The 15,379-nt window shown below is 41.9% G+C and overlaps 1 protein-coding gene across 1 annotated transcript in view; it reads left to right on the forward strand.

Moving 5' to 3' along the window:
• Window positions 1-2,854: 2,854 nt before the first annotated feature.
• LOC115123379 (protein kinase C alpha type-like) overlaps window positions 2,855-15,379 on the forward strand; it is an 85,305-nt gene continuing 72,780 nt past the window's right edge. The window contains exon 1 of the mRNA XM_065007352.1: window positions 2,855-3,087. Coding sequence (XP_064863424.1) covers window positions 2,855-3,087 — 233 coding nt within the window. The remainder of the gene's footprint in view (window positions 3,088-15,379) is intronic.

Below are 15,379 nucleotides of genomic sequence, written 5' to 3' on the forward strand. Positions count from 1 at the left end.
TTCCACTGAATAACAGTACTATTCCCTATCTCCATTCCACTGGAATAACAGTACAAATCCCCATCTCCATTCCCCTGAATAACAGTATTCCACCCCATCTCCATTCCACTGGAACAATAGTACTGTTTCCTATCTCCATTCCACTGAATAACAGTACTATTCCCTGTCTCCATTCCACTGAATAACAGTACTATTCCCCATCTCCATTCCACTGGAACAATAGTACTGTTTCCTATCTCCATTCCACTGAATAACAGTACTATTCCCCATCTCCATTCCTCTGGAACAATAGTACTGTTTCCTATCTCCAATCCACTGAACAACAGTACTATTCCCTATATCCGTTCCACTGGAACAATAGTACTGTTTCCTATCTCCATTCCACTGAATAACAGTACTATTTCCCATCTCCATTCCACTGAATAACAGTACTCTTCCGCATCTCCATTCCACTGGAATAACAGTACTGTTCCCTATCTCCATTCCACTGGAAACCGTTTTGATACCTATCTTTACTCCACTGGAAAAACAGGTTTGTTCCCTATCTCCATTCCACTGGAAAAACAGTTTTGTTCCCTATGTCTATTCCACTGGAAAAACAGTTTTGTTCCCTATGTCTATTCCACTGGAAAAACAGTTTTGTTCCCTATCTCCATTCCACTGGAAAAACAGTTTTGTTCCCTTTCTCCATTCCACTAGAAAAACAGTTTTGTTCCCTATCTCCATTCCACTCGAATAATTACCAAGTTATTCACATCAAACGGGCCTTGATCCTTCCACAGGCTGTTCTGAATATGGTCCAACCATTACTGCCAACACTCCTGTCAGCTAGTTGTAAGGCAACAGATTGTCTACCATGATATTGATGATTAACCCTTGATAGACTGGTGTTGTTTAGAGACTCTGATCTATCAAGAGCATCCTCTTACTCCTTCCTCTCTATCAGTCTGTCACTGTGAGAAGTGTTAGACTGTTGGTCGGTGTTAGTCCATAGTGATGGTGGCAAAATGGCCCCCCTTCATCACTTGCGCTCTCGCTTTGTCTCTCTCCAGAGAGATGTAACCCAGATTTCAAAATGAATTGCTGCCTATTTCCTCCCTCCCTCCCTCCCTCCCTCCCTCCCTCCCTCCCTCCCTCCCTCCCTCCCTCCCTGTCTCCCTCCCTGTCTCCCTCCCTGTCTCTCTCTCTGTCTCTCTCTGTGTCTCTCTCTCTGTCTCTCTCTGTGTCTCTCTCTCCTCTCTCTCTCTCTCCTATCCCATCTTCTTCTTGGTAAAAAAGAATCAATCTTAAAGAGAATTCCATCTCTCCATCTCTTCTCCCTCTTCACCCTGTGTGGGTTAACGTAACGGATACATAGCAGTCCACTCCTCCTCTTTCTTCTCTCGTTCTTTGAAAGCTTCAATCTCATCCCTTGTTACTTGCTCTTTTTTTGTAGGCAGCTCTTTTTCCCAGCTCTTCCTCCCAGCTCTTCCTCCCTGCCACCACTTGCCTTTCTCTCTCTCTTTCCTTCACTTTTCATTTTTGACGTGACCAGCGACAGGTTCAGAGCGATAGCAGGCTGCCTATCAAAGGAGGAGAGATAAAGAGAGGGGGAGAGGAAGAGGAGAAGCCTGCTCTTTGATCAAGTCTGTCAGCCCAAACAACCACAAATACAGGTAATGTCTCTCTCTTTCTCTTTGTTTCTCCCTCTCTCCTTCCACTTCTATCTCCATGCAGCTTTCCACTCTGTTCCATATTTGTTGAGGATATCCTTTTTTTCTTGAATTAGTTTGTTCTGTTTCTGTGTTCTTTCAGCCCTCCCTGTCTCTGGTATTCACCCATTGGATCGATTTCCTCCATCTTCCGGTGTGCCATAATCATTTCAACAGGTCCTGTTTGCTATGCTGTACGCTCTCGGCTTATTTACTTATTCATTCAATCTCTGTTGTGGTTTCATTCATCATTTAGCAGTTTGCTACCCCTTTTCTCTCAGTTAAATATTTCACATTGCTAGTTTTTCTTTCCTCACTTTTGACTCATATAGACTGTGCATGAGAATACATTCCAAACTTTTATGGAGAAATTAACACAATATCAAATCAAGACAAAGAGGAAGGAGACAAGGACAGAGAGGGTACCAGTTCTAATATTGGAGTAGGGGGGGAAGGGGGTGCAACAGGAGGTGCAGTTGACATGCGATAAGGGTGTTTGGTTGTCAGGGCAACCCAGGGTGTTTGGTTGTCAGGGGGATGTGGGAGGTTGCTGTTGGCATGGCGTGGCGATGAGGATAGATGGGGTGAGAGAGAGAAAGCGAGCGAGTATGAAGTGGGACATATGTGGGACACAGTGTGAATTTCACTAATCGTTCTGTGTCTCTGGGTCTCTGAGGAGAGCACTGTCTCAATGTGTGAATTAACCTCTCTCTTTTTTATACATTCCCTCTCTCTCTCTCTCTCTCTCTCTCTCTCTCTCTCTCTCTCTCTCTCTTTCTCTCTCTTAGGTCTCTCTCTCTCTTAGGTCTCTCTCTCTCTATTTTCCTCTTTCTCCCTTTCTCTCTCTCCCTCAATTTCTCTCCTTCCCCCTCTCTCTCTCTCTCTCTCTCTCTCTCTCTCTCTCTCTCTCTCTCTCTCTCTCTCTCTCTCTCTCTCTCTCTCTCTCTCTCTCTCTCTCTCTTTCTCTCTCTCTCCTCTGCTCATCCCTCTGTCCCCTGTCTGGGTCCTATCCACCCCTCTCATCTCCATCTGTCCTCTACCCTCCTCTCTCTCCCTCGTTCCCTGTCCCTCCTCTCTAACACTCAACTCTCTTTTTCTCCATCGTCCCATCCCTCCTCTCCATCACCTCTCCTTTCCCCTCTCCTCCCATCCCTCCAGGCAGCATGTCTACTCCCGTGTCCCCGTCCCCCTCCCTCTCACCCCTGACCCTGGCCTCCCCCGTGGCCACCCCTGGGGCCTCTCCCCTGCCCTCCCCCTTACCCCCTCCCAGGGTGCCAGTGTTCCAGAGGAAAGGGGCGCTGAAACACAAGAGGATCATCGAGGTCAAGGACCACCAGTTCACCGCTCGCTTCTTCAAACAGCCCACCTTCTGCAGCCACTGCACTGACTTCATCTGGTAAATACACACAGCGAAATACACACACACAGCGAAATACACACACACACACACACAGCGAAATACACACACAGCTCAATACACACTTAGGGAAATACACACACACAGCGAAATACACACACACAGCAAAATACACACACACAGCGAAATACACACACAGCGAAATACACACACACAGCGAAATACACACACACAGCGAAATACACACACACAGCGAAATGCACACACACACAGCGAAATACACACACACAGCGAAATGCACACACACAGCGAAATACACACACACACACACACAGCGAAATACACACACAGCTCAATACACACTTAGGGAAATACACAGACACAGCGAAATACACACACACAGCGAAATACACACACACAGCGAAATACACACACACACACACACACACAGCGAAATACACACACAGCTCAATACACACTTAGGGAAATACACACACACAGCGAAATACACACACACAGCAAAATACACACACACAGCGAAATACACACACACAGCGAAATGCACACACACACAGCGAAATACACACACACAGCGAAATGCACACACACAGCGAAATGCACACACACAGGGAAATGCACACACACAGGGAAATGCACACACACAGCGAAATGCACACACACAGCGAAATACACACTTAGGGAAATACACAGACACAGCGAAATACACACACACAGCGAAATACACACACACAGCGAAATACACACACACACACACACACACACAGCGAAATACACACACAGCTCAATACACACTTAGGGAAATACACAGACACAGCGAAATACACACACACAGCGAAATACACACACACAGCGAAATACACACACACACACACACACACACAGCGAAATACACACACAGCTCAATACACACTTAGGGAAATACACACACACAGCGAAATACACACACACAGCGAAATACACACACACAGCGAAATGCACACACACACAGCGAAATACACACACACAGCGAAATGCACACACACAGCGAAATGCACACACACAGGGAAATGCACACACACAGGGAAATGCACACACACAGCGAAATGCACACACACAGCGAAATACACACACTCAGCGAAATGCACACACACAGCGAAATGCACACACACAGCGAAATACACACACACAGCGAAATACACACACACAGCGAAATACACACTCACAGGGAAATACACAAACACAGCGAAATGCACACACACAGCGAAATACACACACACAGCGAAATACACACACACACACAGCGAAATACACACACACACACACAGCGAAATACACACACACACAGCGAAATACAAAAACACAGCGAAATACACACACACAGCGAAATACACACACACACACACAGCGAAATACACACACACAGCGAAATACACACACAGCAAAATACACACACACAGCGAAATACACACACACAGCGAAATACACACACACAGCGAAATGCACACACACAGCGAAATGCACACACACAGCGAAATACACACTCACAGGGAAATACACACACACACAGCGAAATACACACACACACAGCGAAATACACACACACACAGCGAAATACACACACACACACAGCGAAATACACACACACACACAGTGAAATACACACACACACACACAGCGAAATACACACACACAGCGAAATACACACACACAGACAGCGAAATACACACACACAGCTTAATACACACACAGCTTAATACACACCCATCTAAATACACACACAGCTAAATACACACAACAGAAAACATGCTTCACTAGTTCCCAGCTCGCCTCTGCAAACATCCAACAAAATGCAGCCCCTGCACAGCCTTCACCTGGTAATCCACACTCACGCACACACACACACATTATGAATCAGCAGAAACCCACACTTACAATCACATTATGAATCTGCAGAAACCCACACTTACACACACATTATGAATCTGCAGAAACCCACACTTACAATCACATTATGAATCTGCAGAAACCCACACTTACAATCACATTATGAATCTGCAGAAACCCACACTTACACACACATTATGAATCAACAGAAACCCACACTTACACACACACTATGAATCTGCAGAAACCCACACTTACACACACATTATGAATCTGCAGAAACCCACACTTACACACACATTATGAATATGCAGAAACCCACACTTACACACACATTATGAATCTGCAGAAACCCACACTTACAAACACATTATGAATCTGTAGAAATCCCACACTTACAATCACATTATGAATCAGCAGAAACCCACTCTATGAATCTGCAGAAACCCATACTTACACACACACTATGAATCAGCAGAGACCCACACTTACACACACACTATGAATCTGCAGAAACCCATACTTACACACACACTATGAATCTGCAGAAACCCATACTTACACACACATTATGAATCTGCAGAATCCCACACTTACAATCACATTATGAATCTGCAGAAACCCACACTTACACACACATTATGAATCAACAGAAACCCACACTTACACACACACTATGAATCTGCAGAAACCCACACTTACAATCACATTATGAATCTGCAGAAACCCACACTTACACACACATTATGAATCTGCTGAAACCCACACTTACAATCACAATATGAATCTGCAGAAACCCACACTTACACACACACACACCTTATGAATCTCCAGAAAACCACACTTACACACACATTGTGAATATGCAGAAACCCACACTTACACACATTATGAATCTGCAGAAACACACACTTACACACACATTATGAATCTGCAGAAACCCACACATACACACACATTATGAATCTGCAGAAACCCACACTTACACACACATTATGAATCAGCAGAAACCCACACTATGAATCTGCAGAAACCCATACTTACACACACATTATGAATCAGCAGAGACCCACGCTTACACACACATTATGAATCTGCAGAAACCCACACTTACACACACATTATGAATCTGCAGAAACCCACACTTACAAACACATTATGAATCTGCAGAAATCCCACACTTACAATCACATTATGAATCTGCAGAAACCCACACATACACACACACTATGAATCTGCAGAAACCCATACTTACACACACATCATGAATCTGCAGAAACCCACACTTACACACACATTATGAATCTGCAGAAACCCACACTTACAATCACATAATGAATCTGCAGAAACCCACACTTACAGACACATTATGAATCTGCTGAAACCCACACTTACAATCACAATATGAATCTGCAGAAACCCACACTTACACACACACACCTTATGAATCTCCAGAAAACCACACTTACACACACATTATGAATCTGCAGAAACCCACACTTACAATCACATTATGAATCTGCAGAAACCCACACTTACACACATACCTTATGAATCTGCAGAAACCCACACTTACACACACATTATGAACATGCAGAAACCCACACTTACACACATTATGAATCTGCAGAAACCAACACTTACACACACATTATGAATCAACAGAAACCCACACTTACACACACATTATGAATCTGCTGAAACCCACACTTACAATCACAATATGAATCTGCAGAAACCCACACTTACACACACACACCTTATGAATCTCCAGAAAACCACACTTACACACACATTATGAATCTGCAGAAACCCACACTTACAATCACATTATGAATCAACAGAAACCCACACTTACACACACACTATGAATCTGCAGAAACCCACACTTACACACACATTATGAATCTGCAGAAACCCACACTTACAAACACATTATGAATCTGCAGAAATCCCACACTTACAATCACATTATGAATCAGCAGAAACCCACACTATGAATCTGCAGAAACCCACACTTACACACACATTATGAATCTGCAGAAACCCACACTTACACACACATTATGAATCTGCAGAAACCCACACTTACACACACATTATGAATCTGCTGAAACCCACACTTACAATCACAATATGAATCTGCAGAAACCCACACTTACACACACACACCTTATGAATCTCCAGAAAACCACACTTACACACACATTATGAATCTGCAGAAACCCACACTTACAATCACATTATGAATCTGCAGAAACCCACACTTACACACATACCTTATGAATCTGCAGAAACCCACACTTACACACACATTATGAACATGCAGAAACCCACACTTACACACATTATGAATCTGCAGAAACCAACACTTACACACACATTATGAATCAACAGAAACCCACACTTACACACACACTATGAATCTGCAGAAACCCACACTTACACACACATTATGAATCTGCAGAAACCCACACTTACAAACACATTATGAATCTGCAGAAATCCCACACTTACAATCACATTATGAATCAGCAGAAACCCACACTATGAATCTGCAGAAACCCACACTTACACACACATTATGAATCTGCAGAAACCCACACTTACACACACATTATGAAACTGCAGAAACCCACACTTACACACACATTATGAATCTGCAGAAACCCACACTTACACACACATTATGAATCTGCAGAATCCCACACTTACAATCACATTATGAATCAACAGAAACCCACACTTACACACACATTATGAATCAACAGAAACCCACACTTACACACACACTATGAATCTGCAGAAACCCACACTTACACACACATTATGAATCTGCAGAAACCCACACTTACACACACATTATGAATCTGCAGAAACCCACACTTACAATCACATTATGAATCTGCAGAAACCCACACTTACAAACACATTATGAATCTGCAGAAACCCACACTATGAATCTGCAGAAACCCACACTTACACACACACTATGAATCTGCAGAAACCCATACCTACACACACATTATGAATCTGCAGAAACCCACACTTACACACACATTATGAATCTGCAGAAACCCACACTTACACACACATTATGAATCTGCAGAAACCCACACTTACACACACATTATGAATCTGCAGAAATCCCACACCTACACACACATTATGAATCTGCAGAAACCCACACTTACACACACATGAATCTGCAGAAACCCACACTTACACACACATTATGAATCTGCAGAAATCCCACACCTACACACACATTATGAATCTGCAGAAACCCACACTTACAATCACATTATGAATCTGCAGAAACCCACACTTACACACACATTATGAATCTGCAGAAACCCACACTTACACACACATTATGAATCTGCAGAAACCCACACTTACAATCACATTATGAATCTGCAGAAACCCACACTTACACACACATTATGAATCTGCAGAAACCCACACTTACACACACATTATGAATCTGCAGAAACCCACACTTACACACACATTATGAATCTGCAGAAACCCACACTTACACACACATTATGAATCTGCAGAAACCCACACTTACACACACATTGTGAATATGCAGAAACCCACACTTACACACACTATGAATCTGCAGAAACCCACACTTACAATCACATTGTGAATATGCAGAAACCCACACTTACACACATTATGAATCTGCAGATACCCACACTTACACACACATTGTGAATATGCAGAAACCCACACTTACACACATTATGAATCTGCAGAAACCCACACTTACACACACATTATGAATCAACAGAAACCCACACTTACACACACACTATGAATCTGCAGAAACCCACACTTACAATCACATTATGAATCTGCAGAAACCCACACTTACACACACATTATGAATCTGCTGAAATCCACACTTACAATCACAATATGAATCTGCAGAAACCCACACTTACACACACACACACCTTATGAATCTCCAGAAAACCACACTTACACACACATTGTGAATATGCAGAAACCCACACTTACACACATTATGAATCTGCAGAAACCCACACTTACACACACATTATGAATCTGCAGAAACCCACACATACACACACATTATGAATCTGCAGAAACCCACACATACACACACATTATGAATCTGCAGAAACCCACACTTACACACACATTATGAAACTGCAGAAACCCACACTTACACACACATTATGAATCTGCAGAAACCCACACTTACACACACATTATGAATCTGCAGAATCCCACACTTACAATCACATTATGAATCAACAGAAACCCACACTTACACACACATTATGAATCAACAGAAACCCACACTTACACACACACTATGAATCTGCAGAAACCCACACTTACACACACATTATGAATCTGCAGAAACCCACACTTACACACACATTATGAATCTGCAGAAACCCACACTTACAATCACATTATGAATCTGCAGAAACCCACACTTACAAACACATTATGAATCTGCAGAAACCCACACTATGAATCTGCAGAAACCCACACTTACACACACACTATGAATCTGCAGAAACCCATACCTACACACACATTATGAATCTGCAGAAACCCACACTTACACACACATTATGAATCTGCAGAAACCCACACTTACACACACATTATGAATCTGCAGAAACCCACACTTACACACACATTATGAATCTGCAGAAATCCCACACCTACACACACATTATGAATCTGCAGAAACCCACACTTACACACACATGAATCTGCAGAAACCCACACTTACACACACATTATGAATCTGCAGAAACCACACCTACACACACATTATGAATCTGCAGAAACCCACACTTACAATCACATTATGAATCTGCAGAAACCCACACTTACACACACATTATGAATCTGCAGAAACCCACACTTACACACACATTATGAATCTGCAGAAACCCACACTTACAATCACATTATGAATCTGCAGAAACCCACACTTACACACACATTATGAATCTGCAGAAACCCACACTTACACACACATTATGAATCTGCAGAAACCCACACTTACACACACATTATGAATCTGCAGAAACCCACACTTACACACACATTATGAATCTGCAGAAACCCACACTTACACACACATTGTGAATATGCAGAAACCCACACTTACACACACTATGAATCTGCAGAAACCCACACTTACAATCACATTGTGAATATGCAGAAACCCACACTTACACACATTATGAATCTGCAGATACCCACACTTACACACACATTGTGAATATGCAGAAACCCACACTTACACACATTATGAATCTGCAGAAACCCACACTTACACACACATTATGAATCAACAGAAACCCACACTTACACACACACTATGAATCTGCAGAAACCCACACTTACAATCACATTATGAATCTGCAGAAACCCACACTTACACACACATTATGAATCTGCTGAAATCCACACTTACAATCACAATATGAATCTGCAGAAACCCACACTTACACACACACACACCTTATGAATCTCCAGAAAACCACACTTACACACACATTGTGAATATGCAGAAACCCACACTTACACACATTATGAATCTGCAGAAACCCACACTTACACACACATTATGAATCTGCAGAAACCCACACATACACACACATTATGAATCTGCAGAAACCCACACTTACACACACATTATGAATCAGCAGAAACCCACACTATGAATCTGCAGAAACCCATACTTACACACACATTATGAATCAGCAGAGACCCACGCTTACACACACATTATGAATCTGCAGAAACCCACACTTACACACACATTATGAATCTGCAGAAACCCACACTTACAAACACATTATGAATCTGCAGAAATCCCACACTTACAATCACATTATGAATCTGCAGAAACCCACACATACACACACACTATGAATCTGCAGAAACCCATACTTACACACACATCATGAATCTGCAGAAACCCACACTTACACACACATTATGAATCTGCAGAAACCCACACTTACAATCACATAATGAATCTGCAGAAACCCACACTTACAGACACATTATGAATCTGCTGAAACCCACACTTACAATCACAATATGAATCTGCAGAAACCCACACTTACACACACACACCTTATGAATCTCCAGAAAACCACACTTACACACACATTATGAATCTGCAGAAACCCACACTTACAATCACATTATGAATCTGCAGAAACCCACACTTACACACATACCTTATGAATCTGCAGAAACCCACACTTACACACACATTATGAACATGCAGAAACCCACACTTACACACATTATGAATCTGCAGAAACCAACACTTACACACACATTATGAATCAACAGAAACCCACACTTACAATCACAATATGAATCTGCAGAAACCCACACTTACACACACACACCTTATGAATCTCCAGAAAACCACACTTACACACACATTATGAATCTGCAGAAACCCACACTTACAATCACATTATGAATCAACAGAAACCCACACTTACACACACACTATGAATCTGCAGAAACCCACACTTACACACACATTATGAATCTGCAGAAACCCACACTTACAAACACATTATGAATCTGCAGAAATCCCACACTTACAATCACATTATGAATCAGCAGAAACCCACACTATGAATCTGCAGAAACCCACACTTACACACACATTATGAATCTGCAGAAACCCACACTTACACACACATTATGAATCTGCAGAAACCCACACTTACACACACATTATGAATCTGCTGAAACCCACACTTACAATCACAATATGAATCTGCAGAAACCCACACTTACACACACACACCTTATGAATCTCCAGAAAACCACACTTACACACACATTATGAATCTGCAGAAACCCACACTTACAATCACATTATGAATCTGCAGAAACCCACACTTACACACATACCTTATGAATCTGCAGAAACCCACACTTACACACACATTATGAACATGCAGAAACCCACACTTACACACATTATGAATCTGCAGAAACCAACACTTACACACACATTATGAATCAACAGAAACCCACACTTACACACACACTATGAATCTGCAGAAACCCACACTTACACACACATTATGAATCTGCAGAAACCCACACTTACAAACACATTATGAATCTGCAGAAATCCCACACTTACAATGACATTATGAATCAGCAGAAACCCACACTATGAATCTGCAGAAACCCACACTTACACACACATTATGAATCTGCAGAAACCCACACTTACACACACATTATGAAACTGCAGAAACCCACACTTACACACACATTATGAATCTGCAGAAACCCACACTTACACACACATTATGAATCTGCAGAATCCCACACTTACAATCACATTATGAATCAACAGAAACCCACACTTACACACACATTATGAATCAACAGAAACCCACACTTACACACACACTATGAATCTGCAGAAACCCACACTTACACACACATTATGAATCTGCAGAAACCCACACTTACACATACATTATGAATCTGCAGAAACCCACACTTACAATCACATTATGAATATGCAGAAACCCACACTTACAAACACATTATGAATCTGCAGAAACCCACACTATGAATCTGCAGAAACCCACACTTACACACACACTATGAATCTGCAGAAACCCATACCTACACACACATTATGAATCTGCAGAAACCCACACTTACACACACATTATGAATCTGCAGAAACCCACACTTACACACACATTATGAATCTGCAGAAACCCACACTTACACACACATTATGAATCTGCAGAAATCCCTCACCTACACACACATTATGAATCTGCAGAAACCCACACTTACACACACATTATGAATCTGCAGAAACCCACACTTACACACACATTATGAATCTGCAGAAATCCCACACCTACACACACATTATGAATCTGCAGAAACCCACACTTACAATCACATTATGAATCTGCAGAAACCCACACTTACACACACATTATGAATCTGCAGAAACCCACACTTACACACACATTATGAATCTGCAGAAACCCACACTTACAATCACATTATGAATCTGCAGAAACCCACACTTACACACACATTATGAATCTGCAGAAACCCACACTTACACACACATTATGAATCTGCAGAAACCCACACTTACACACACATTATGAATCTGCAGAAACCCACACTTACACACACATTATGAATCTGCAGAAACCCACACTTACACACACATTGTGAATATGCAGAAACCCACACTTACACACACTATGAATCTGCAGAAACCCACACTTACAATCACATTGTGAATATGCAGAAACCCACACTTACACACATTATGAATCTGCAGATACCCACACTTACACACACATTGTGAATATGCAGAAACCCACACTTACACACATTATGAATCTGCAGATACCCATCCTTACACACACACCTTATGAATCTGCAGAAACCCACACTTACACACACATTATGAATCTGCAGATACCCATCCTTACACACACACCTTATGAATCTGCAGAAACCCACACTTACACACACATTATGAATCTGCAGAAACCCACACTTACAATCACATTATGAATCTGCAGAAACCCACACTTACACACACATTGTGAATATGCAGAAACCCACACTTACACACACATTATGAATCTGCAGAAACCCACACTTACACACACATTATGAATCTGCAGAAACCCACACTTACACACACACCTTATGAATCTGCAGAAACCCACACTTACACACACATTATGAATCTGCAGAAACCCACACTTACACACACATTATGAATCTGCAGAAACCCACACTTACACACACATTGTGAATATGCAGAAACCCACACTTACACACATTATGAATCTGCAGATACCCACACTTACACACACATTATGAATCTGCAGAAACCCACACTTACAATCACATTATGAATCTGCAGAAACCCACACTTACACACACACCTTATGAATCTGCAGAAACCCACACTTACACAAACATTATGAATCTGCAGAAACCCACACTTACAATCACATTATGAATCTGCAGATACCCACACTTACACACACATTATGAATCTGCAGAAACCCACACTTACAATCACATTATGAATCTGCAGAAACCCACACTTACACACACATTATGAATCTACAGAAACCCACACTTACACACACATTGTGAATATGCAGAAACCCATACTTACACACACATTGTGAATATGCAGAAACCCATACTTACACACACACTATGAATCTGCAGAAACCCACACTTACACACACATTGTGAATCTGCAGAAACCCACTCTTACAATCACATTATGAATCCGCAGAAACCCACAATTACAAACACTCCAGGTCTCAATAGTTCACTGGGCCCCTCTTCAAACTTCCCACTAACTCTAAAACTGCAGCCACAGCACCAACTTCAACTGGTAAAACACACACACACCACTAGACAGTACAGTGTGTGTACACAGACACAAAACACACAATAATACACGTTTTCATGCTCACACAGCCACCATACATGACCCAAGACTAGTTGGAAACCCAGTATCACCTACAGTAAGCTCATTCTGGCAGACACACATAAAGCAGGCCAGTGTAGAATCTGTGCGTGCACGTCTCTGTGCGTGGATGTGTGTGTGGACATATGGTGGAGAGGGTAGGCTGAGTGCAGGCCTCTCCTCTAGCCAACAGCCTCTGGGAAGTTTGCAGTACATTTCGGTGAATGACTGTCAAAGTTACAGTCTGATTATTTAACTAAGGAAAGATAGATATGGTAGATTTTGGTTTGGTCGTTTAAAAATACACATCACAAAAATACCATAGCACTCCAGACAGCAGTCTTCCACACGAGTTACAGGCATCTCTGCATCTCTCCCTGTGGAGATTCTACTGGTTTCCTACAATAGATATGATAAAAGAGATCAGTACTACACAGTTCCAATCACATCTTCTAGGGCTGTAAGGTATTGACAACAAACACCAGGGGATTGAAAGGAGACTTTCTATTGTCAACATTCTGCCTGCAGGGCCTTTGTCGAGACTTCACAGGGTCTCCTCTCCCTTCCCCTGGTACAGGAATAGATCGCTACACATTATCATATGACAGCCATGTATATGTGGTGAATGTATGGCCAAATAAATAGATATGTATCTTTATTTTGATTCAGAGGGGTTGGGTTAAATGAGGAAGACACATTTCAGTTGAATGCATTCAGTTGTACAACTGACTAGGTATCCCCCTTTCCCTTTCCTTACTTTCCAAATATAATAAGATTCTCCAGATAGATGCTTTTGGCTTGTCTTCTGTCCTGTCATCCTATGACCATCCGATGGTGCTGTTTGGCCTGTCTAATGTAGCTCTGCCTCTCTGGCACTCTCTGGTGGACAGTACAAAGAACTGTCATAGTACT

The sequence above is a fragment of the Oncorhynchus nerka genome, linkage group LG3, assembly GCF_034236695.1.
Source record: "Oncorhynchus nerka isolate Pitt River linkage group LG3, Oner_Uvic_2.0, whole genome shotgun sequence".
Taxonomy (NCBI): domain Eukaryota; kingdom Metazoa; phylum Chordata; class Actinopteri; order Salmoniformes; family Salmonidae; genus Oncorhynchus; species Oncorhynchus nerka.